Here is a 27,500-nt window from a genome sequence, read left to right on the forward strand (position 1 = left end):
CTAACACCAGATCAGAGAAACCCATCAAGCCAACACTCGGAGTGAGACAGACTCAGTCAGACTCACTGGGGGTAGAGGGGACATGGAACTCACGTCCAGACAGATATGTCTGTGTGATATCTTCCTATAGGCATCTTTTGGTTCACTTCCATAACCTTGGAGGTTTCTATAGTCTGTAACATGGTAACTCACCATAAGGTTGGTAGGAGGTTTCTATAGTGTGTAACATGGTAACTCACCATAAGGTTGTTAGGTTTCTATAGTCTGTAACATGGTAACTCACCATAAGGTTGGTAGGAGGTTTCTATAGTCTGTAACATGGTAACTCACCATAAGGTTGGTAGGAGGTTTCTATAGTCTGTAACATGGTAACTCACCATAAGGTTTCTATAGTCTGTAACATGGTAACTCACCATAAGGTTGGTAGGAGGTTTCTATAGTCTGTAACATGGTAACTCACCATAAGGTTTCTATAGTGTGTAACATGGTAACTCACCATAAGGTTTCTATAGTGTGTAACATGGTAACTCACCATAAGGTTTCTATAGTGTGTAACATGGTAACTCACCATAAGGTTTCTATAGTGTGTAACATGGTAACTCACCATAAGGTTTCTATAGTGTGTAACATGGTAACTCACCATAAGGTTTCTATAGTCTGTAACATGGTAACTCACCATAAGGTTTCTATAGTGTGTAACATGGTAACTCACCATAAGGTTTCTATAGTGTGTAACATGGTAACTCACCATAAGGTTTCTATAGTGTGTAACATGGTAACTCACCATAAGGTTTCTATAGTGTGTAACATGGTAACTCACCATAAGGTTGGTAGGAGGTTTCTATAGTGTGTAACATGGTAACTCACCATAAGGTTTCTATAGTGTGTAACATGGTAACTCACCATAAGGTTTCTATAGTCTGTAACATGGTAACTCACCATAAGGTTTCTATAGTCTGTAACATGGTAACTCACCATAAGGTTTCTATAGTCTGTAACATGGTAACTCACCATAAGGTTGTTAGGAGGTTTCTATAGTCTGTAACATGGTGACTCACCATAAGGTTTCTATAGTGTGTAACATGGTAACTCACCATAAGGTTTCTATAGTGTGTAACATGGTAACTCACCATAAGGTTTCTATAGTGTGTAACATGGTAACTCACCATAAGGTTGGTAGGATGTTTCTATAGTCTGTAACATGGTAACTCACCATAAGGTTTCTGTAGTCTGTAACATGGTGACTCACCATAAGGTTTCTATAGTGTGTAACATGGTAACTCACCATAAGGTTTCTGTAGTCTGTAACATGGTAACTCACCATAAGGTTTCTATAGTGTGTAACATGGTAACTCACCATAAGGTTGGTAGGAGGTTTCTATAGTCTGTAACATGGTAACTCACCATAAGGTTGGTAGGAGGTTTCTATAGTGTGTAACATGGTAACTCACCATAAGGTTGGTAGGAGGTTTCTATAGTGTGTAACATGGTAACTCACCATAAGGTTTCTATAGTGTGTAACATGGTAACTCACCATAAGGTTGGTAGGAGGTTTCTATAGTGTGTAACATGGTAACTCACCATAAGGTTGGTAGGAGGTTTCTATAGTCTGTAACATGGTAACTCACCATAAGGTTTCTATAGTGTGTAACATGGTAACTCACCATAAGGTTTCTATAGTGTGTAACATGGTAACTCACCATAAGGTTTCTATAGTGTGTAACATGGTAACTCACCATAAGGTTTCTATAGTCTGTAACATGGTAACTCACCATAAGGTTGGTAGGAGGTTTCTATAGTCTGTAACATGGTAACTCACCATAAGGTTTCTATAGTCTGTAACATGGTAACTCACCATAAGGTTTCTATAGTCTGTAACATGGTAACTCAACATAAGGTTTCTATAGTCTGTAACATGGTAACTCACCATAAGGTTGTTAGGTTTCTATAGTGTGTAACATGGTAACTCACCATAAGGTTGTTAGGTTTCTATAGTGTGTAACATGGTAACTCACCATAAGGTTTCTATAGTCTGTAACATGGTAACTCACCATAAGGTTTCTATAGTGTGTAACATGGTAACTCACCATAAGGTTGGTAGGAGGTTTCTATAGTCTGTAACATGGTAACTCACCATAAGGTTTCTATAGTCTGTAACATGGTAACTCACCATAAGGTTGGTAGGAGGTTTCTATAGTCTGTAACATGGTAACTCACCATAAGGTTGGTAGGAGGTTTCTATAGTCTGTAACATGGTAACTCACCATAAGGTTTCTATAGTCTGTAACATGGTGACTCACCATAAGGTTGGTAGGAGGTTTCTATAGTGTGTAACATGGTAACTCACCATAAGGTTGGTAGGAGGTTTCTATAGTCTGTAACATGGTAACTCACCATAAGGTTGGTAGGAGGTTTCTGTAGTCTGTAACATGGTAACTCACCATAAGGTTGGTAGGAGGTTTCTATAGTGTGTAACATGGTAACTCACCATAAGGTTGGTAGGAGGTTTCTGTAGTCTGTAACATGGTAACTCACCATAAGGTTGGTAGGAGGTTTCTATAGTGTGTAACATGGTAACTCACCATAAGGTTGGTAGGAGGTTTCTGTAGTCTGTAACATGGTAACTCACCATAAGGTTTCTATAGTCTGTAACATGGTAACTCACCATAAGGTTGGTAGGAGGTTTCTATAGTGTGTAACATGGTAACTCACCATAAGGTTTCTATAGTCTGTAACATGGTAACTCACCATAAGGTTTCTATAGTCTGTAACATGGTAACTCACCATAAGGTTTCTATAGTGTGTAACATGGTAACTCACCATAAGGTTTCTATAGTCTGTAACATGGTAACTCACCATAAGGTTGTTAGGAGGTTTCTATAGTCTGTAACATGGTGACTCACCATAAGGTTTCTATAGTGTGTAACATGGTAACTCACCATAAGGTTTCTATAGTGTGTAACATGGTAACTCACCATAAGGTTTCTATAGTGTGTAACATGGTAACTCACCATAAGGTTGGTAGGAGGTTTCTATAGTCTGTAACATGGTAACTCACCATAAGGTTTCTGTAGTCTGTAACATGGTGACTCACCATAAGGTTTCTATAGTGTGTAACATGGTAACTCACCATAAGGTTTCTGTAGTCTGTAACATGGTAACTCACCATAAGGTTTCTATAGTGTGTAACATGGTAACTCACCATAAGGTTGGTAGGAGGTTTCTATAGTCTGTAACATGGTAACTCACCATAAGGTTGGTAGGAGGTTTCTATAGTGTGTAACATGGTAACTCACCATAAGGTTGGTAGGAGGTTTCTATAGTGTGTAACATGGTAACTCACCATAAGGTTGTTAGGAGGTTTCTATAGTGTGTAACATGGTAACTCACCATAAGGTTGGTAGGAGGTTTCTATAGTCTGTAACATGGTAACTCACCATAAGGTTGTTAGGAGGTTTCTATAGTGTGTAACATGGTAACTCACCATAAGGTTTCTATAGTCTGTAACATGGTAACTCACCATAAGGTTTCTATAGTCTGTAACATGGTAACTCACCATAAGGTTTCTATAGTCTGTAACATGGTAACTCACCATAAGGTTTCTATAGTCTGTAACATGGTAACTCACCATAAGGTTGTTAGGAGGTTTCTATAGTGTGTAACATGGTAACTCACCATAAGGTTTCTATAGTGTGTAACATGGTAACTCACCATAAGGTTTCTATAGTGTGTAACATGGTAACTCACCATAAGGTTTCTATAGTGTGTAACATGGTAACTCACCTAAGGTTGTTAGGTTTCTATAGTGTGTAACATGGTAACTCACCATAAGGTTGTTAGGTTTCTATAGTGTGTAACATGGTAACTCACCATAAGGTTTCTGTAGTCTGTAACATGGTAACTCACCATAAGGTTTCTATAGTGTGTAACATGGTAACTCACCATAAGGTTGGTAGGAGGTTTCTATAGTCTGTAACATGGTAACTCACCATAAGGTTTCTATAGTGTGTAACATGGTAACTCACCATAAGGTTGGTAGGAGGTTTCTGTAGTCTGTAACATGGTAACTCACCATAAGGTTGGTAGGAGGTTTCTATAGTCTGTAACATTAACTCACCATAAGGTTTCTATAGTCTGTAACATGGTAACTCACCATAAGGTTTCTATAGTCTGTAACATGGTAACTCACCATAAGGTTGGTAGGAGGTTTCTATAGTGTGTAACATGGTAACTCACCATAAGGTTGGTAGGAGGTTTCTATAGTGTGTAACATGGTAACTCACCATAAGGTTGGTAGGAGGTTTCTGTAGTCTGTAACATGGTAACTCACCATAAGGTTGGTAGGAGGTTTCTATAGTGTGTAACATGGTAACTCACCATAAGGTTGGTAGGAGGTTTCTGTAGTCTGTAACATGGTAACTCACCATAAGGTTGGTAGGAGGTTTCTATAGTGTGTAACATGGTAACTCACCATAAGGTTGGTAGGAGGTTTCTGTAGTCTGTAACATGGTAACTCACCATAAGGTTTCTATAGTCTGTAACATGGTAACTCACCATAAGGTTGGTAGGAGGTTTCTATAGTGTGTAACATGGTAACTCACCATAAGGTTGGTAGGAGGTTTCTGTAGTCTGTAACATGGTAACTCACCATAAGGTTGGTAGGAGGTTTCTATAGTCTGTAACATGGTAACTCACCATAGGAGGTTTCTATAGTGTGTAACATGGTAACTCACCATAAGGTTGGTAGGTTTCTGTAGTCTGTAACATGGTAACTCACCATAAGGTTGGTAGGAGGTTTCTATAGTCTGTAACATGGTAACTCACCATAAGGTTTCTATAGTCTGTAACATGGTAACTCACCATAAGGTTGGTAGGAGGTTTCTATAGTCTGTAACATGGTAACTCACCATAAGGTTGGTAGGAGGTTTCTATAGTGTGTAACATGGTAACTCACCATAAGGTTTGGTAGGAGGTTTCTGTAGTCTGTAACATGGTAACTCACCATAAGGTTGGTAGGAGGTTTCTATAGTGTGTAACATGGTAACTCACCATAAGGTTGGTAGGAGGTTTCTATAGTGTGTAACATGGTAACTCACCATAAGGTTTCTTTAGTCTGTAACATGGTAACTCACCATAAGGTTTCTATAGTCTGTAACATGGTAACTCACCATAAGGTTTCTATAGTCTGTAACATGGTAACTCACCATAAGGTTGATAGGAGGTTTCTATAGTCTGTAACATGGTAACTCACCATAAGGTTTCTATAGTCTGTAACATGGTAACTCACCATAAGGTTTCTATAGTCTGTAACATGGTAACTCACCATAAGGTTGGTAGGAGGTTTCTATAGTGTGTAACATGGTAACTCACCATAAGGTTGTTAGGAGGTTTCTATAGTGTGTAACATGGTAACTCACCATAAGGTTGGTAGGAGCAGGCCTCTCTTTGGGGAGTCTCTTCATGCTGAACAGAGAAAACAGCAGTTTCATCACAATGTTGTTTAAGCATACAGAGACATTTTCGAAGGTAAGACTATTTCATTTTGTGGTTCATTACTTACATTTTTCTATAAGTAATTTTCTAATGAGCATTTGTTCCTAATGAGCATCCAAGGACATTACTGACAAACCTGACAAGCCTAATTGCCAGATTGTCCCAATGGTGCTTTTGTTACACTATGAGCTCCACGCAGTGGAAATGCTATGGCTAGTACAGTCTGACAATAAAATGTGTGGACAACCAGTCCATATTCCTCATACGAGGTCTCCTCGATGTTGTGTGTGTGTTGGCCTACTATCATTTGAACAATAAAGCTGATCAAAACCATCTGCATCAGCACCACTCTAACCACCAGCGCCAGCTCACACACACTAAGTACCCAAACAGTCATTGACCCTGTGTGAGGACCCTGCCAGTCCTGAGAATGAGGAGTGGAGATTCGTCAGGGCGACCTACATAGGGGACTGTGAAGGATTAGTGTGTGGTTCTAGAGAGGCCCGTCTGGAGCTAACCGAGTTACTGTGTGATGAATCACAGCAGGCAGGGACCAGGGACAGGACAGGGACCTCTAAGAATAGCCTGGGAGGTGGCAGTGCCAACCTGGTGCCAGGGCTGGGGCGGGCACGGAGAAGAGAAACAGAGACCTGGCCTGTTTGAGTAAATAAGGCATAGAGATAGGTAAACAACAGCTGGAGGAATGTAGACACACGTACAAGGACATACACATGCAGAAACATACACACACTGTTACGGTCCTGCTTTTGGCCGGTAGGTCAGTCCATTGGGTGTGTTCCCCCTGCTGTGTGTTTATTAGTGAGAGCATTTGGCTAACAGGGGGCCAACAGACCATGGGAGACATGGTCAGTGTAAATATTGTGGTGCTGTGTTGCTGCAGTAAAGAAACAAATCAGAGAGATAATTTGTCCTTCAGGAACACCTGGTATACTGGGATAAGGCCTGTGCTTGTTATCCTGTCTCTGCTAGCTGCCCCATTACCACCCAACACCATTATCAGACATAGGAGAGTGGAGGGCACTACAGTGATAATACATGTCCTACATGAGTCATCAAGTTAAAAAAATACAGCCTACTAAATTCATAAGAACGATTGCATTTAGTGTACTAAAGACAATGGATTTAAAATAAATTAACATGGTTGAGGTCTGGTCTTTGGCAAATTAAATGCATTCTATCCAATTGTTTAATTTAATTTTTAAACATATTGAATCTGTTGATGTATTAGGTTTCTGTCTCTAGGTTCATTTCTGTTCGGCTGAAACCAACACATCAAAAGGCTGATATTTGAGAGAGAGCGATAAGGGTTTTCTCACCTAGCTATTTTAAGATGAATGCACTAACTGTAAGTCGCTGTGGATAAGATCATCTGTTAAATGACAAATGTAAAACAATTTGACTCACCACTGTGTGATGAAGTGGACAAACTTCTGGCTGAACTGACCCAGAGGAAGAACAGGAGGCTCCTGGGAGAAACACAAGGACACAACTGAACAACTTAGACCACACAGTATAACAGGGGAGCTTCTAGAAGGTTGTTATGTGACATCAAATCTGTCACTAAAAGCTAAACCCATTTCTTAATTTTGTTGAAGAGATCCACTTTGATAAACACTACTAATCAACATACGAATAACTTGAACCTAAATGAGAGATTTAATTACACAAATCTAAAAATCCCAATTCTTCACAATCACTGTGTCTAGATCTGTATCCACTGGTTAAGAATACAAAACCACAATTCGGAGAAACCCCAAACCCTGAACTACATAGAATTCTAGTTATTAAAACACATTTTGCTGAGAAAAGCCGACCTTGATAAAGAGGCTATTTCTAAACACTGCGATACATTGTCCCGTCTTCTTAGTAAAAAGAGGTAGCTGCACCTGAACCCCACCTATTGTTGGACGAGCACAATGGAGTCAAGGAAAATAATCTCCTTTAGGAATCAGTGGGGGGGGGGGGTGAGCACAAGTGTGAACGGCACTGGTCATCTTCGTTCCGATAAAAATATTAAAGGAGATTTCGCCATGAAAGGCGAAACATTTTACTGTCAGATTGCAACTGTCATTTATTTTACATGAATGCCCTCTAAAGTCTATATTTTAAAGTATATTTTACTTGGCAATGGCACAGTATAAAATGTGTTTGAGGCATGAATACAAATGAAAACTTTATTATAATCATATTGCGTAGTGTGTTACAGTTTGATAGTCAAACACTATAAGATTCAATTTGAGAACTTTTTCACCCGCTGTGCACTCACAGTCAACCACAGTCAACAACCACAGTCAACCACCACAGTCAACAACCACAGTCAACAACCACAGTCAACAACCACAGTCAACAACCACAGTCAGCAACCACAGTCAACAACCACAGTCAGCAACCACAGTCAACAACCACAGTCACAACCACAGTCAACAACCACAGTCAACAACCACAGTCAACAACCACACTCAACAACCACAGTCAGCAACCACAGTCAGCAACCACAGTCAACAACCACAGTCAACAACCACAGTCAACAGTCAACAACCACAGTCTCAACAACCACCACAGTCAACAACCACAGTCAACAACTCACAGTCAACAACCACAGTCAGCAACCCCAGTCAGCAGTCAACAACCACAGTCAGCTATCCACAGTCAACAACCACAGTCAACAACCACAGTCAACAACCACAGTCAACAACCACAGTCAACAACCACAGTCAACAACCACACTCAACAACCACAGTCAACAACCACAGTCAGCACAGTCAGCTACCACAGTCAGCAACCACAGTCAACAACCACAGTCAACAACCAGTCAACAACCACAGTCAACAACCACAGTCCAACCACAGTCAACAACCACAGTCAGCTACCACAGTCAACAACCACAGTCAACAACCACAGTCAACAACCACAGTCAACAACCACAGTCAACAACCACAGTCAGCTACCCCAGTCAGCTAGCCCAGTCAGCTAGCCCAGTCAACAACCACAGTCAACAACCACAGTCAACAACCACAGTCAACAACCACAGTCAACAACCACAGTCAGCTACCCCAGTCAGCTAGCCCAGTCAGCTATCCCAGTCAACAACCACAGTCAACAACCACAGTCAACCACACCAACAAGTCAACAACCACAGTCAGCTACCCCAGTCACAGCCCAGTCAGCTATCCCAGTCAACAACCACAGTCAACAACCAGTCAACAACCACAGTCAACAACCACAGTCAGCTACCACAGTCAACAACCACAGTCAACAACCACAGCTACCCCAGTCAGCTAGCCCAGTCAGCTAGCCCAGTCAGCTAGCCCAGTCAACAACCACAGTCAACAACCACAGTCAACAACCACAGTCAACAACCACAGTCAACAACCACAGTCAACAACCACACTCAACAACCCCAGTCAGCTAGCCCAGTCAGCAACCACAGTCAACAACCACAGTCAACAACCACAGTCAACTAGCCCAGTCAACTAGCCCAGTCAGCTAGCCCAGTCAACTAGCCCAGTCAACTAGCCCAGTCAGCTAGCCCAGTCAGCTAGCCCAGTCAACTAGCCCAGTCAACTAGCCCAGTCAACTAGCCCAGTCAGCTACCACAGTCAACAACCATAGTCAACAACCATAGTCAACAACCATAATGAACATTGTAGTGAGACAGTCACAGAGGACTGGAGATGGAGAGACCGCGGGGGGATGGAGAGACCGCGGGGGGATGGAGAGACCGCGGGGGGATGGAGAGAGAGACAACAAAAAAGCATGGTAGAGGAGAATTGAGGCCGAAGGGCAGCAACCCAAACCTCTTCAGCCAACAGAATGAAGACATTTAAACTGTCAAGTCAACTGGCTTTAAGCAGCACTCCTACATGTGAGCTGCAAAACAAACATTTCTAAGAGCCAGAAATCAGAATGTGGTTTTATTACGATCCCAGTATTGTCTGAATCAGAATATAAGGAGGAACATTTCCTTTCTTAAGGGCCAAGCCCAACTTCTTCAGTCTCCTGATGTTGAAGAGGCGCTGTTGCGCCTTCTTCACCATGCTGTGTGTGTGTGTGTGTGTGTGAGAATGTGTGGGTATTTCATGTGAATGTGTGTGGAGAGCACAGGCCAGGCCCAGTTGATGTAGTCCAGTAGATGTTGGCCTCCCACCCTCTCGCCTCCCTCTCTCTATAGCTCCTCCCTCTCCCCTCCCTCCCTCTATAGCTCCTCCCTCCTCAGCTCTTCCCTCTCCCCTCCCTCTATAGCTCCTCCCTCCTCAGCTCTTCCCTCTCCCCTCCCTCCCCTATAGCTCCTCCCTCCCCATCCCTCCCTCTATAGCTCCTCCCTCCCCATCCCTCCCTCTATAGTTCCTCCCTCCCCCCCTCCATAGCTCCTCCCTCCCTAGCTCCTCCCCCTCCATAGCTCCTCCCTCCCTAACTCCTCCCTCCTCATCCATAGCTCCTCCCTCCCTAACCCCTCCATAGCTCCTCCCTCACTAACCCCTCCATAGCTCCTCCCTCACACACCACCCCCCTCATCACTCTCTAGGGAGAGTTCTGACTCAATCAACACTGTATCTCTCTCCTATCCACACCAGACTGCACACACCATGCTAAGGGTTGATGGAGAGGGTGGAATGGAAGACTGGTTTCTAGAGTGGTGGACAGATGAATTCAGGAGGTGAATTGAAATTCAAATGACCCATCTATGAGAATTTATTACGATGTGATTTTTCACACAATGAAGCTCATCCTGTTGTTCTCTATGCTTTCTAGTGTGCCAAAAGTCTTTATGGAGAAAACAGGGTGAAAAGGGAATTGGAGAGGGAATCTATCTGTTGACAGGAAGTTGCAATGTCACGTCCTCCAAATCGGAGGCTACATGACTGCTTTGCTAGCGCTGACTGGAATATGTTCGGGACTCCGCCGATAGCGTCAACGAGCTAATCACCTCCACTACCGGCTTCATTAGGAAATGCATTGTGGACGTTGTCCCCACACTGAAGGTTCTCTGCTTCCCCAATCAAAAGCCCTGGATTAACACAGAGTTTAAAGATAGGGCTACCGCACACAGGGCTACCGCAGCCACCCCGAGGCTATGTCTGAGGACACAAACAAGTACCAGAAGTCCTGCTACGAAGTCTGCAGAGCCATCAAACAATCAAAAGGGCAATACACTGTAGGAACAAGCTGGAATCCTATTATACAAGCTCTGATGCCCTCTGCATGTGGTAGGGGCTACAGTCCATTACGGATTACAAAGGAAGACCCAGACGTGATCTGCCCAACGATGCCTCTACCAGATCAACTCAATGGATTTTATGCACGCATCGACAAAAACAACAGCGAGCCGTGCATGAGGGGCCCCCGCCAGCCCAGAGGACTGGGTGGTCTCGCTCTCCGAGGCCGATGTGAGTAAGGTCTTTAAATCAGGTCAACACTCAAGTCTGCGGGGCCAGACGGTATTCCAGGGCATGTTCTCAGAGCAGGCTCAGAACAGTTGGCAGGCACATTCACAGTTCTATTCAACCTCTCCTTGCCCTGGTCTGTAATCGTCACATCTAATATTAACCACCATCATTCCTGTTCTCAAGTACTCGAAGGCTGCCTGCCACAATGACTACAGCCCTGTAGCACTCACATCTGTAATCAGGAAGTACTTTGAAAGGACGGTTATGGCACATATCAACTCCATCATCCCAGACACCCTAGACCCACTCCAATTTACATACTGCCCCAAACAGATCCATATACGACACAATCTCAATTGCACTCCACACTGCCCTCACCCACCAAGATAAGAGGAATACCTATGTGAGATCTCCATTCATTGCCTACAGCTCAGAGTTCAACACCATAGTCCCCTCCAAGCTCGGGACCTGAACACCTCCCTCTGCAACTGGATCCTGGACTCCCTGATGGGCCGACCCCAGGTGGTGAGGGTAGGCAACATCACCGCCGCCAAACTGACCTTCAACACAGGGGCCCCACAGGGGTGTGTGCTTAGTTCGACTCCAACACTATAATCAAGTTAGCTGACAACACAATGGTGGTAGGCCTGATCACTGGCGACAATGAGATAGCCTACAGGGAGGAGGTCAGTGACCTGGCATTGTGTTACCAGGACAACAACCTCTCAACGTCAGTAGGGACGAGGAGCTGATTGTGGACTCCAGAAGGTGGTGGGTGGGGGGGTGAGCATGGCCCCATTTATATCGACGGTAGGCATATTCACAGGGCTGTAGTGGAGCGGGTCGAGAACTTTAAGTTCCTTGGTTTCCAAATCGCTAAGGACTTAAAATGGTCCACCCACACAACAGAGCCTCTTCCCCCTCAGGAGGCTGAACAGATTTGACATGGGCCCTCAAATTCTACAGCTGCACCATTGACAGCATCTTGACTGGCTGCATCACTGCTTGGTATTGAAACTGCACCGCCCTCCATCGCATGGTTCTGCAGTGTGGGACCGACAGCCAAGTACATCACTGGGGCCGAGCTCCCTGACATCCAGGACCTCTACACCAGATGGTGTGAAAGGAAGGCTTGGAAAATTGTTAAAGACTCCAGCCACCTAAGCCATAAACTGTTCTCTCTGCTTCCGCAAAGCAGCGGAACCAAAGCATCAAGTCTGACACCAAGAGGCTCCTAAACAGCTTCAATCCCCAAGCCATAAGACTGCTAAATAGCTAACAAAATGGCTACACAGACTTTCTGACTCTGCACACACACACACAGGAGTCTACAAACTCACTCACATTCCAACAAGCACACACTTAATTTGCTCACACACATTCATACTGACTTTACACACACTTCCACACAATCATCATATACACTGCTGCTACTCTGTTTATCATATATCCTAGTCACTTTACCCCTATACATATCTACCTCTATCACTCCAGTATCCCTGCACATTGTAAATATGGTAAACACTGACCCAGGAACTGACACTGTATATAGCTACTGACCCTGGAACTGTCCCTGTATATACAGTGGGGCAAAAAAGTATTTAGTCAGCCACCAATTGTGCAAGTTCTCCCACTTAAAAAGATGAGGCCTGTAATTTTCATCATAGGTACACTTCAACTATGACAGACAAAATCCAGAAAATCACATTGTAGGATTTATTATGAATTTATTTGTAAATTATGGTGGAAAATAAGTATTTGGTCAATAACAAAGGTTTATCTCAATACTTTGTTATATACCCTTTGTTGGCAATGACAGAGGTCAAACATTTTCTGTAAGTCTTCACACACTGTTGCTGGTATTTTGGCCAATTCCTCCATGCAGATCTCCTCTAGAGCAGTGATGTTTTGGGGCTGTTGCTGGGCAACACGGACTTTCAACTCCCTCCAAAGATTTTCTGTGGTGTTGAGATCTGGAGACTGGCTAGGCCACTCCAGGACCTTGAAATGCTTCTCGGGCGGTGTGTTTGGGATCATTGTCATGCTGAAAGACCCAGCCACGTTTCATCTTCAATGCCCTTGCTGATGGAAGGAGGTTTTCACTCAAAATCTCACGATGCATGGCCCCATTCATTCTTTCCTTTACACGGATCAGTTGTCCTGGTCCCTTTGCAGAAAAACAGCCCCAAAGCATGATGTTTCCACCCCCATGCTTCACAGTAGGTATGGTGTTCTTTGGATGCAACTCAGCATTCTTTGTCCTCCAAACACGACGAGTTGAGTTTTTACCAAAAAGTTATATTTTGGTTTCATCTGACCATATGACATTCTCCCAATCTTCTTCTGGATCATCCAAATGCTCTCTAGCAAACTTCAGACGGGCCTGGACAACTACTGGCTTAAGCAGGGGGACATGTCTGGCACTGCAGGATTTGAGTCCCTGGCGGCGTAGTGTGTTACTGATGGTAGGCTTTGTTACTTTGGTCCCAGCTCTCTGCAGGTCATTCACTAGGTCCCCCCGTGTGGTTCTGGGATTTTTGCTCACCGTTCTTGTGATCATTTTGACCCCACGGGGTGAGATCTTGCGTGGAGCCCCAGATCGACAGAGATTATCAGTGGTCTTGTATGTCTTCCATTTCCTAATAATTGCTCCCACAGTTGATTTCTTCAAACCAAGCTGCTTACCTATTGCAAATTCAGTCTTCCCAGCCAGTGCAGGTCTACAATTTTGTTTCTGGTGTCCTTTGACAGCTCTTTGGTCTTGGCCATAGTGGAGTTTGGAGTGTGACTGTTTGAGGTTGTGGACAGGTGTCTTTTATACTGATAACAAGTTCAACCAGGTGCCATTAATACAGGTAACGAGTGGAGGACAGAGGAGCTAAAGAAGAAGTTACAGGTATGTGAGAGCCAGAAATCTTGCTTGTTTGTAGGTGACCAAATACTTATTTTCCACCATAATTTGCAAATAAATTCATAAAAAATCCTACAATGTGATTTTCTGGATTTTTTTCTTCTCATTTTGTCTGTCATAGTTGAAGTGTACCTATGATCAAAATTACAGGCCTCTCATCTTTTTAAGTGGGAGAACTTGTACACTTGGTGGCTGACTAAATACTTTTTGCCCCACTGTAGCTATACTGTCCCTGTATATAGCTACTGACCCTGGAACTGTCCCTGTATATAGCTACTGACCCTGGAACTGTCCCTGCATATAGCTACTGACCCTGGAACTGTCCCTGTATATAGCTACTGACCCTGGAACTGTCCCTGTATATAGCTACTGACCCTGGAACTGTCCCTGTATATACAGTGCCTTGCGAAAGTATTCGGCCCCCTTGAACTTTGCGACCTTTTGCCACATTTCAGGCTTCAAACATAAAGATATAAAACTGTATTTTTTGTGAGGAATCAACAACAAGTGGGATACAATCATGAAGTGGAACGACATTTATTGGATATTTCAAACTTTTTTAACAAATCAAAAACTGAAAAATTGGGCGTGCAAAATTATTCAGCCCCTTTACTTTCAGTGCAGCAAACTCTCTCAGTTCAGTGAGGATCTCTGAATGATCCAATGTTGACCTAAATGACTAATGATGATAAATACAATCCACCTGTGTGTAATCAAGTCTCCGTATAAATGCACCTGCACTGTGATAGTCTCAGAGGTCCGTTAAAAGCGCAGAGAGCATCATGAAGAACAAGGAACACACCAGGCAGGTCCGAGATACTGTTGTGAAGAAGTTTAAATGACTAATAAAAAATTGCAAATGTGGAAGAGGTGAAAAAATTATTGTTGTCTATCAACAATTACAAGCCACCGGGGTCTCACAACTTAGATGGAAAATTACTGAGGATAATAGTGGGCAATTTTTCCACATCTTAAATGTAAGCCTACTAGAAAGTGTGTGCCACCAGGCTTGGATGGAAGCAAAAGTTATTCTGCTACCTAAGAATAGTAAAGCCTCCTTTACTGGCTCAAAGAGCCAACCAATCAGCCTGTGACCAACCCTTAGTAAACTTTTGGAAAAAATTGTGTTTGACCAGATACAATGCTATTTTACAGTAAAGAAATTGACAAGACTTTCAGCACGCTTATAGGGAAGGCTATTCAACAAGCTTACACAAAGAACTGATGATTGGCTGAGATAAAATGATGATAAAAAGATTGTGGGGGCTGTTTTGATAAACTTCATGAAGCTTTTGACATTATCGATCATTATCTGCTGCTGGAGAAATGTATGTGTTCTGGCTTTACATCCCCTGCTATATTGTGGATAAAGAGTTACTTGTCTAACAGAACACAGAGGGTGTTCTTTAATGGAAGCCTCTCAAACATCATCCAGGTAGAATCAGGAATTCCCCAGGGCAGCTATCTAGGCCCCTTACTTTTTTCAATCTTTACTAACATGGCTTTGAGTAAAGCCCGTGTGTCTATGTATGTGGATGACTATACACGTCAGCTACTACAGTGATTGAAATAACTGCAACACATAACAAAGAGTTGCAATTAGTTTTAGAATGGTTGGCAAGGAATTAAGTTAGTCCTAAATATTTAAAAAACAAAAGCATTGTATTTGGGACAAATCATTCACTAAACCCTAAACCTCAACTAAATCTTGTAATAAATAATGTGGAAATTGGGCAAGTTGAGGTGACTAAACTGCTTAGAGTTACCCAGGATTGTAAACTGTCATGGTCAAAACATATTGATACAACAGGTGCTAAGATGGGGAGAAATCTGTCCATAGTAAAGCGCTACTCTACGTTCTTAACAACACTATCAACAAGGCAGGTCCTACAGGCCCTAGTTGTCACACCTGGACTACTGTTCAGTCGTGTGGCCAGGTGCCACAAAGAGGGACTTAGGAAACTTGCAATTGGCTCAGAACAGAACAGCACGGCTGGCCTTTAGATGTACACAGAGAGCTAACATTAACAACATGCATTTCAATCTCTCCTGGCTCAAGTGGAGGGGAGATTGACCTCATCACTACTTGTTTTTGTAAGAGGTGTTGACAAGCTGAATATACCGAGCGGTCTGTCTAAATTACTAGCACACAGCTCAAACACCCATCCATACCCCACAAGACATGCCACCAGAGGTCACTTCACAGTCCCCAAGTCCAGAACAGACTATGGGAGGTGCACAGTACTGCATAGAGCCATGGCTACATGGAACTCTATTCCACATCAGGTAACTGATACAATCAGTAGAATCAGATAAAAACACACAGTGGGGACTGTGAGGCAACAAACATAGGCACTATACACACACGTACACATGGATTTAGAGTTGTAGATATGTGGTAGTAGAGTATGGGCCTGAGGGAAAAACACTTAGTGGGTTGCGAATTCTGTAACAAATGTATTTGAATGTTTTTGAAATTCTATAACTGCCTTAATGACATTATGAAGGGAAGAGTAGCTGCTGCCTTGGCTGCTGCTAATGGGGATCCATAATAAATAGCTGCTTTGCTGTTAAAATACCTCTGGGCAGCTGTCCCTATTCCTGACATATCGATCACAGAACCCAGAAAATGATGATACATGCACCTATTTGACCTAACAAAGGAATGGCTTATTCTAATATCACTCTACTTCCTAGTGCTGCTGCTGCTTGGACGAGTAATATCTCTCTCATACACACACACACTACAGGCCAAATGCTTCAGTGGTCACGCCGTTTAGAGAGAGAGAGAGCGAGCACCAAACAATTTCCCCTGCAGAGTTGTACTGTGTCGCAAACGCTGACACACACACGAAACAAACATGAATGTGTTGTACAGTACACACACACACACCTGAAAATGCAGACACACACATGCACAACACGCACACACACACTCATGCATGTATTCATGGTCCCAGCTGAGGAGGACAGCGGTAGACTTTGATGTATAGCGTTCTGAGATGAGCATGATGATGAAAGCCACGGTCCGTGTGTCTTCTCTCTGACCGCCGTGACACACACCACCTCAACCCCTGTAACACACACACACACACACACCTCAACACCCCCTGTAACACACACACACACACACACACACACACACACACCTCAACCCCCTGTAACACACACACACACACAGAGCAGTAAATATACATGTCATTGGCCCAGCGCAATTATCAGGCAAAATGAGATCCGTAATTACAGGGCTAGGGAAATTAAAGCAGAGTTCTTGTTAGTGGAACGCTTTGCTTTGCTGCTCAACAAGTAGAAGAGACAAAGAGATTAATGAAAGAGAGGGACAGCAGGAGCGATGTGTGTATTCATGGAACTGGGAGATTGTCTCGTTCTAGATTTGGTTTTGGAGAATCGAGGCCAAATGTCCTCGTCTGTCCTCCCAAACAGAGGTGAGTTATGTGTGTTTGAAGAGAGAGAGAAAGAGAGAGAGAGAGGAGGGGATACATGAACAAAAGGTAGTCCAGTAAACTGGTTCAGTAACACACAATCATTTCCCAGCTAATTTCACCCTCTCACCTGAGCCCCAGACTCCCAGCAGTCCCATGGCAACGTGGCGCGGCGTGTGTGTGTGTGTTGCAGCACTCCTGCTCTCCCCCGAACACACCTCCAGCTACAGCAATATCAATGATCCACTTAAAAGAGCCCCGTTTGTGTGTGTGTGTGTGTGTGTCGAAATCATACAGAGACATTTTCAAATGAAGAGGGATACAGATGATGAGGGGACCTTTGATCTCTTGCAAATTAATACAAAAATATTTAAACCATAATTACTACTGTAGACCTGACTAGTCATAACTACTACTGTAGGCCTGGCTAGTCATAATTACTACTGTAGGCCTGGCTAGTCATAATTACTACTGTAGGCCTGACTAGTCATAATTACTACTGTAGACCTGGCTAGTCATAATTACTACTGTAGGCCTGGCTAGTCATAACTACTACTGTAGGCCTGGCTAGTCATAACTACTACTGTAGGCCTGGCTAGTCATAACTACTACTGTAGACCTGGCTAGTCATAACTACTACTGTAGGCCTGGCTAGTCATAATTACTACTGTAGGCCTGACTAGTCATAATTACTACTGTAGACCTGACTAGTCATAATTACTACTGTAGACCTGGCTAGTCATAATTACTACTGTAGGCCTGGCTAGTCATAACTACTACTGTAGGCCTGGCTAGTCATAACTACTACTGTAGGCCTGGCTAGTCATAACTACTACTGTAGGCCTGGCTAGTCATAACTACTACTGTAGGCCTGACTAGTCATAATTACTACTGTAGGCCTGACTAGTCATAACTACTACTGTATGCCTGGCTAGTCATAACTACTACTGTAGGCCTGGCTAGTCATAACTACTACTGTAGGCCTGGCTAGTCATAACTACTACTGTAGACCTGGCTAGTCATAACTACTACTGTAGGCCTGGCTAGTCATAATTACTACTGTAGGTCTAGCTAGTCATAATTACTACTGTAGGCCTGACTAGTCATAACTACTACTGTAGGCCTGGCTAGTCATAACTACTACTGTAGGCCTGGCTAGTCATAACTAGTCATAACTACTAGGCCTGGCTAGTCATAACTACTACTGTAGGCCTGGCTAGTCATAATTACTACTGTAGGCCTGGCTAGTCATAACTACTACTGTAGGCCTGGCTAGTCATAACTACTACTGTAGGCCTGGCTAGTCATAACTACTACTGTAGGCCTGGCTAGTCATAATTACTACTGTAGGCCTGGCTAGTCATAACTACTACTGTAGGCCTGGCTAGTCATAACTACTACTGTAGGCCTGGCTAGTCATAACTACTACTGTAGGCCTGGCTAGTCACAACTACTACTGTAGGCCTGGCTAGTCATAACTACTACTGTAGGCTTGGCTAGTCATAATTACTACTGTAGGCCTGGCTACAGCGATAACTACTACTGCCTGCCAGGCTAGTCATAACTACTACTGTAGGCCTGGCTAGTCATAACTACTACCGGTACTGTAGGTCTAGCTACAGTATTTGGCTGGCACTCAGACAAAACCCACTAGATTTTCTCCTACTTCCTCCATATACCTACTCATCCCTAGTTCTACAGGACCACATTTGCTCTTCATATGAGGGACGGCAAAGACTCCTCCGTCGAGCCCAGGTCACATAGATCCAGTCCAGCCCAGCCCACCCTGGCCCAATCCAACCCAGCCCATACCGTCCCATTTCTAACCAATCCTAACCCAGCCCATACCGTCCCATTTCTAACCAATCCTAACCCAGCCCATACCGTCCCATTTCTAACCAATCCTAACCCAGCAGGAGCGACAGTGGGAATTGAATACTCCTGGCTCCACCACCTCCTACATGGGTCCCCAACCGTCCCACACTTTCCCATTCCCAGCCGGGCCTCTCCGCTCCTCATCACCTCTCCTCATCACCTCTCCGCTCCTCTCCCCTCATCAGCTCTCCGCTCCTCTCCCCTCATCACCTCTCCTCTCCTTTCCTCATCACCTCTCCTCTTCCCTCATCACCTCTCCTCTCCTTTCCTCATCACCTCTCCTCTCCCCTCATCACCTCTCCTCATCACCTCTCTACTCCTCTTCCCCCATCACCTCTTCGCTCCTCTCCCCTCATCACCTCTCCACTCCTCTTCCCCCATCACCTCTTCGCTCCTCTCCCCTCATCACCTCTCCTCACCTCTCCTCATCACCTCTCTGCTCCTCATCACCTCTCCTCTCCTTTCCTCATCACCTCTCCTCTTCCCTCATCACCTCTTCGCTCCTCATCACCTCCTCTCCAAGTCCTTGGTCTGCTAGAATGGAGGGTGGTGCTAGCCCGAGAGCTCCCGCTACCGCTCTCTCGCTGCCAGGGGAGAGCGGCGAAGGACGAGGGAGAAAATAGTTTGAGTGATGCCTTCGCCTTGGTGACTAATGAACAGTTCAGCCCGGGTCAACCCATTACAACTGCAAGCGTTTAATTATTAATTACACCCAATCTATACTCTGTAAAGGACAAGCTTGGTATGTTTAATGTGTGGTTGGGGTGTGTCGGGTTGGGCTCTCTCCTGGCATTGTGTTATTAGCGCGTGTCAGCGAGCAGCTGAAGAGGAGAATGGAGACAGAGAAAGGTCCCTTGTTTTAGGGGGTGAAATGGGGTGCTGCGTGCACATGCACACCCACACTGAAGACACACTATACTGAACAAAAATATAAACACAACACGTAAAGTGTTGGTCCCATGTTTCATGAGTTGAAATAAAAGATCATAGACATTTTCCATACGCACAAATCTCTTAATTTGGTTTACAAATGTGTATATCCCTGTTAGTGAACATTTCTCCTTTATCCAAGATAATCCATCCACCTGACAGGTGTGGAATATCAAGAAGCATGATCATTACACAGGTGCACCTTCTGCTGGGGACAATAAAAGACCATTCTAAAATGTGCAGTTTTGTCACATAACACAATGCCACAGATGTCTCAAGCATTGAGGCAGTACGCAATTAGCATGCTGACAGCAGGAATGTTGCCATAGAACTTAATGTTAATTTCTCTACCATAAGCCGCCTTCAATATAATATTTATTTGGCAGTACGTCCATCAGGCCTCACACACACGCACACACACACACACACGTGTAACCACGCCAACCCAGGGCCTCCACATCCAAACGGTCAGAAACAGGGAAGCTCATCTGCGTACTTCATCGACCTCACCAGGGTTTTAACCTGACTGCAGTACCACGTCGTAACCTATTTCACAAAATATCCTCGCTGTTGAAATATATCATTCTAGAAAGGATTGATACACAGCGCTACATGTAGACTGAGGGGTACACTGCCCTTGACCCTGGTGTGTGTGTGTGTGTGTGTGTGTGTAGGACAGGGAAGTGTGTCAAGGTTCTGGGAACATGTGTTGCTAAGAGTCAGAGGTCAAGGTTAATGCTACATATTGGATGGCCTGACACTCTCTGTGCTCCGTAGACTGGTCATGCTACATTACCTCTGCCAGGTGTGTGTGTGTGTGTGTGTGTATATTAAAGCACTTGAGTGAGAACATCTGAGTGTGTCTCTATATTCACCTTATGGAGCCTGGCAACAAGGGCACGGCCATATTTGTTGCGATCAAAATTCGGCACATAGACACACAAGCAAACCCAGGGAGGAGATGTGGTTAACTATGAATTACAATTGTCAAACTATTAAATATAGAAACCAATTCATCAGGGCACCATTGAAAAAGATGCCCGGCTGAAATGGGATTCCCTGTATAAATAAAGGTTTAATAAAAATATAGTGTGTTTTAACATAGTTTAAGCACTACGAAGCTAAAGTTGGCCTGTTAGCATTCCTATAGACGTAACATGGTGGGTTAGCTAGTTAGGTATGTGCAGAGTCCTGCCTGTTAGCATTCCTATAGACGTAACATGGTGGGTTAGCTAGTTAGGTATGTGCAGAGTCCTGCCTGTTAGCATTCCTATAGACGGAACATGGTGGGTTAGCTAGTTAGGTATGTGCAGAGTCCTGCCTGTTAGCATTCCTATAGACGTAACATGGTGGGTTAGCTAGTTAGGTATGTGCAGAGTCCTGCCTGTTAGCATTCCTATAGACGTAACATGGTGGGTTAGCTAGTTAGGTATGTGCAGAGTCCTGCCTGTTAGCATTCCTATAGACGTAACATGGTGGGTTAGCTAGTTAGGTATGTGCAGAGTCCTGCCTGTTAGCATTCCTATAGACGGAACATGGTGGGTTAGCTAGTTAGGTATGTGCAGAGTCCTGCCTGTTAGCATTCCTATAGACGTAACATGGTGGGTTAGCTAGTTAGGTATGTGCAGAGTCCTGCCTGTTAGCATTCCTATAGACGTAACATGGTGGGTTAGCTAGTTAGGTATGTGCAGAGTCCTGCCTGTTAGCATTCCTATAGACGTAACATGGTGGGTTAGCTAGTTAGGTATGTGCAGAGTCCTGCCTTTTGGTCCAGTTCTGGAGGCCCTGTGTTTTAACTGCTACTTCCAGCATTAGTGTTGCTGCAGGTAGAAAATCCTAGGAAATGTTCTGTAATTTGACCCAATGTCTCCAATCCAATCAATCGTTTCCGTTTTGCCACGCGTGTGTTTTGAGGGATAACTATTTTGTGGTGATTCAACAGCGCTCTTTGCTTCACGCTGATGTTCCCTAACGGGGGTCATCGGAAGTTGGACAACGGCTCCATTAGGGGCAGTTAAATGACAGGAAAGGAAACCAAGCATAAACGTATAAAGAAAAATAACAGGGAATTGAAGATCAGAGTATTGACTGAAATAAAAGTGTGTCAAACACTCCGCTGGGATGCTCGTTGCAAATGTCAATAATATATTCTGTAAAACCTGCTACCTTAAGAGTACAAAAGAAAATGCACAATAGACCGCCATCAGAAACAAATGTCAATAATATATTCTGTAAAACCTGCTACCTTAAGAGTACAAAAGAAAATGCACAATAGACCGCCATCAGAAACAAATGTCAATAATATATTCTGTAAAACCTGCTACCTTAAGAGTACAAAAGAAAATGCAGAATTAGACCGCCATCAGAAACAAATATCAATAATATATTCTGTAAAACCTGCTACCTTAAGAGTACAAAAGAAAATGCACAATAGACCGCCATCAGAAACAAATGTCAATAATATATTCTGTAAAACCTGCTACCTTAAGAGTACAAAAGAAAATGCAGAATTAGACCGCCATCAGAAACAAATATCAATAATATATTCTGTAAAACCTGCTACCTTAAGAGTACAAAAGAAAATGCAGAATTAGACCGCCATCAGAAACAAAGTAACATAAAAGCTTGTAAAAGAGATCTGGCTGAAGAAGTAACAGCTGTTTGGGCTGATACAATGTAGTAAGCTTCCTCCCAGTATCTTCTATCCCTGGCCTGTGTGTGAGAAACTAGAAATAGAAATCATTTTAAAACAACTAAAACTACATTTAAAAAACAATCAATTCAGGTCTGAAAACCAACTGAAACTAAACTTCAAATAAAATAAAAATCAGAAAACGAATAGAAATAAAAACAAAACTATAATAACCTTTGAGAACGACTTGAGGCAGCAGTGTGTGTGTATCAATGTGTGTGTGTGTATCAATGTGTGTGTGTGTATCAATGTGTGTGTGTCAATGTGTGTGCCTATCAATGTGTGTGTGTGTATCCTATCAATGTGTGTGTGTGTGTGTGTGTGTGTATCAAATGTGTGTGTGTGTATCAATGTGTGTGTGTGTATCAATGTGTGTGTGTGTATCAATGTGTGTGTGTGTGTGTGTATCAATGTGTGTGTGTGTATCAATGTGTGTGTGTGTATCAATGTGTGTGTGTATCAATGTGTGTGTGTATCAATGTGTGTGTGTCTCTGTGTGTGTGTGTCTCAATGTGTGTGTGTCTCAATGTGTGTGTCTATCAATGTGTGTGTGTCTATCAATGTGTGTGTGTCTATCAATGTGTGTGTGTCTATCAATGTGTGTGTGTCTATCAATGTGTGTGTGTCTATCAATGTGTGTGTGTCTATCAATGTGTGTGTGTCTATCAATGTGTGTGTGTGTGTGTGTGTCTATCAATGTGTGTGTGTCTATCAATGTGTGTGTGTCTATCAATGTGTGTGTGTCTATCAATGTGTGTGTGTCTATCAATGTGTGTGTGTCTATCAATGTGTGTGTGTGTCTATCAATGTGTGTGTGTCTCAATGTGTGTGTGTCTATCAATGTGTGTGTGTCTATCAATGTGTGTGTGTCTATCAATGTGTGTGTCTATCAATGTGTGTGTGTCTATCAATGTGTGTGTGTCTATCAATGTGTGTGTGTCTATCAATGTGTGTGTGTGTCTATCAATGTGTGTGTGTGTGTCTATCAATGTGTGTGTGTGTCTATCAATGTGTGTGTGTCTATCAATGTGTGTGTGTGTGTGTGTGTCTATCAATGTGTGTGTGTGTGTCTATCAAGTCTATCAATGTGTGTGTGTCTATCAATGTGTGTGTGTCTATCAATGTGTGTGTGTCTATCAATGTGTGTGTGTGTGTCTATCAATGTGTGTGTGTGTCTATCAATGTGTGTGTGTCTATCAATGTGTGTGTGTCTATCAATGTGTGTGTGTGTGTGTGTGTCTATCAATGTGTGTGTGTCTATCAATGTGTGTGTCTATCAATGTGTGTGTCTATCAATGTGTGTGTGTCTATCAATGTGTGTGTCTATCAATGTGTGTGTGTGTGTCTATCAATGTGTGTGTGTGTGTGTGTGTGTGTGTGTGTCTATCAATGTGTGTGTGTGTGTGTGTCTATCAATGTGTGTGTGTGTGTGTCTATCAATGTGTGTGTGTGTGTCTATCAATGTGTGTGTGTCTATCAATGTGTGTGTGTGTCTATCAATGTGTGTGTGTGTGTCTATCAATGTGTGTGTGTGTGTCTATCAATGTGTGTGTGTGTGTGTCTAATCAATGTGTGTGTGTGTGTGTGTCTATCAATGTGTGTGTGTTATGTGCCTGTGTGTGTGTCTATCAGTGTGTGTGTGTGTGCCTATCAATGTGTATGTATCAATATGTGTGTGTTTGTCTATCAATGTGTGTGTGTGTGTGTGTGTGTGTGTGTGTGTGTGTGTGTGTGTATAGAATGGTTCAAGGCAGTAGTACGTGTATGTCTATCTGTGTGTGTATACGTGCATCTGTGCTCTGCCTGTGTGTCTACAGAGCCACTCAGGGTGGGTGCAGCCTGAGAGAGAGAGTGTGTGTGTGTGTGTGTGTGTCTGTGTGTCTACAGAGCCGCTCAGGGTGGGTGCAGCCTGAGAGAGAGAGAGAGAGTGTGTGTGTGTGTGGAATGGCCCAAGGCGGTTGTGTGTGCGGGGCGGAGGAGGGGTGAGCGAGCGCGAGCGAAGCCGTCTGAGCACTGTGCTTCATTAGGAAACAAAATATAAGCTTTCCACACCATTAGGAATGACTTTAGGAGAGAAAGCACATAAGACGCCGACTCACCTCATCAACGATGCATTGCAGTAACTGGAGAGGCTTGAATGGGGAGACAGAGAGAGAGGAGATGGGTAGGAGAAGAAAACTAAGTATTAGTCTACATGCTACGTTACGACAGAGAGGTGGCAGAGAAAATCACTAATGTAATAAAAAGGTATTTACATTAATCAAATGCACCAAGCTCCGGCACAGCCATCGCCTCCTGACTGTTTCTATTATTCTATAATAGCATCTAATCTAATACAGGCAGTTAAGACCCGCTGTATCATTTCAATGCAAAAAAAAACAAACAAAAAAACACCATTTGTGGGACGTTTCAAATGAGGGATCTACTGGAGAGTGAAACACTGCCGGGAGTGAAACACTGTCTTCCCCCACGAAAAATACATCAAATCTCACCATTAAAGATCCTTGGTTCTTCTGAATCTGTAAAGGCAGACGAAGACATAAAGAAGAGAGAGAGAGAGAGAGAGAGAGAGAGAGAGGCAATATGTAATTAGCATGTCATAATCAAAAGCACACACTTGGACACATGATGATCACTGGGAGAATATGATGGCATCCCCGGTGGGCATGTGTTAACACCATTTACATAGTAATACACAAAATAGCCAAACGGTAATAGTCTGCTCTCATTTGGGGAGGTGGAAGAGATTCAGCAATGTTCATTTCCTCTTCCCTGCTACCCCCTCCAGGTTGTCTAAAGATGCAGGGTTGTAGAATGAATTGTGCATAATGTACATTTCAAATAGGAATCTGCAGGCGGAGCAAACATTTCCACTCAAACAGATAAAAATAATGAAATGTTGTTAAAAAATTTAAAAAATTAAAAGTTAAGAGGCTAACATGGGGCTATGGTCGCCCACTAAAACAATTATCCAGTCATCTCTGGTGAGACACTACCAAATGACAAGGGCTCAGTATAGACTATTCTGTCTTCATCCATCACCACTCCACAGAAAACAAACAGCTTCCAACACAAAGTACGTGAAAGTCCAATGATCTGAAATGACGGCTTTGTTCATCAACAGTTTCAATTATTTTACTTCAGATATATATATATTTCTTTGAAAAACAGGCTTTGAAGTTTCTTTCATGGCCGAAAAGCTCAACAAACAACACAAGAAATGGAGTTGTAGTCAGACGTTTTTTAATGCATAGATAACAAGAGACCCAAGGTCTTCTGCTTTGAGCTAGATGGCCCATTATGTTTAGTCAATTAATTGCTTGTTTCGTAGGCTCTTTTGATAATGCGTTAGAACTCTTATTGATTCATTCTCTGAATTAACTGACAGCTTTGCACTCGTGGTAAATCTCAAGAGGCCCTTCATGGCCTCTACACCTATTTTAACTGATTCAGACATACGTTATGGGCGACTACAGAAAACAAATTCATTCAGAAATAATTACTAAACAAAATTGCAAGCTGCTCAGGGGTTGAAATTGGATTGTGGAAGGCAAACTTATTTGAGTTCTATTTTGTCAAGAGTTTGTTCTTTTCGTACACGGTAATTTGATCTGGCGTCAACAAAGTGAGCCGTAACAATGCCGTCCCATCTTTCCATTTAACATAGTCATTGAACGATTTAACTTGATGATCTAATTTACACATCACAACGTAGTATATATATTTGTCCTGGGGGTAATCAGCGCTTCATATGATGATTACAGTCTAACAGTACATTAACCTGTCAATGAGTCCCTTGTTGTTTCTGATACAGAGTTGGTTTGAAAATGACGACTACTGTGGACAACAAACTGGAGATTGAATCCTGCAGAGGAAAACAACAGTGTTCTGTGTTTCACATTCAGGTTAAAGCAACTCTAATCATGAACAATAACCCCAAATAAGAGTAGAGGCAAAAATATGGATTTTTTAAATGTCTTGGTTTCAAAATGGACTCCGATACTTCTGAGGGAACAACATTTCAGAGGCAATGGATGGACACACGAGGTCAACCCAATGAAACTCCCTCGTTTCATCACAGTCATCAATCACTACAGAATAGACAGACTTGGTTATAAGCAATGGTATTCCTACTCAGTCATCAGGTAGAAGCTGTTCTCACAGTCTACAGACAGGGAGACGATGGTATTCCTACTCAGTCATCAGGTAGAAGCTGTTCTCACAGTCTACAGACAGGGAGACGATGGTATTCCTACTCAGTCATCATGTAGAAGCTGTTCTCACAGTCTACAGACAGGGAGACGATGGTATTCCTACTCAGTCATCATGTAGAAGCTGTTCTCACAGTCTACAGACAGACATGGTATTCCTACTCAGTCATCATGTAGAAGTTGATGGATGGTATTCCTACTCAGTCATCATGTAGAAGTTGTTCTCACAGTCTACAGACAGGGAGACGATGGTATTCCTACTCAGTCATCATGTAGAAGTTGTTCTCACAGTCTACAGACAGGGAGACGATGGTATTCCTACTCAGTCATCATGTAGAAGTTGTTCTCACAGTCTACAGACAGGGAGACGATGGTATTCCTACTCAGTCATCATGTAGAAGTTGTTCTCACAGTCTACAGACAGGGAGACGATGGTTTTCCTACTCAGTCATCAGGTAGAAGCTGTTCTCACAGTCTACAGACAGGGAGACGATGGTATTCCTACTCAGTCATCAGGTAGAAGCTGTTCTCTCAGAG

General features: G+C 43.2%; 1 protein-coding gene across 3 annotated transcripts in view; it reads right to left on the minus strand.

Annotated features, from left to right (window-relative positions):
* Positions 1-27,500, minus strand: part of LOC112240758 (dual specificity mitogen-activated protein kinase kinase 5) — a 125,961-nt gene that overhangs the window by 12,878 nt on the left and 85,583 nt on the right. For 2 of the 3 annotated variants that reach the window (XM_042317280.1, XM_042317282.1), the window contains 4 exons: positions 25,245-25,271; positions 24,852-24,884; positions 6,919-6,980; positions 5,418-5,463 (listed from right to left, as the gene is read on the minus strand). In XM_042317280.1, the coding sequence (XP_042173214.1) occupies positions 5,418-5,463; positions 6,919-6,980; positions 24,852-24,884; positions 25,245-25,271 (168 nt within the window). Of the gene's footprint in view, positions 1-5,417; positions 5,464-6,918; positions 6,981-20,515; positions 22,773-24,851; positions 24,885-25,244; positions 25,272-27,500 lie in introns of those variants that run through there. The other variant, XM_042317281.1, reaches the window with a different exon arrangement.

This window comes from Oncorhynchus tshawytscha, unplaced genomic scaffold (assembly GCF_018296145.1).
Source record: "Oncorhynchus tshawytscha isolate Ot180627B unplaced genomic scaffold, Otsh_v2.0 Un_contig_3022_pilon_pilon, whole genome shotgun sequence".
Taxonomy (NCBI): Eukaryota; Metazoa; Chordata; class Actinopteri; order Salmoniformes; family Salmonidae; genus Oncorhynchus; species Oncorhynchus tshawytscha.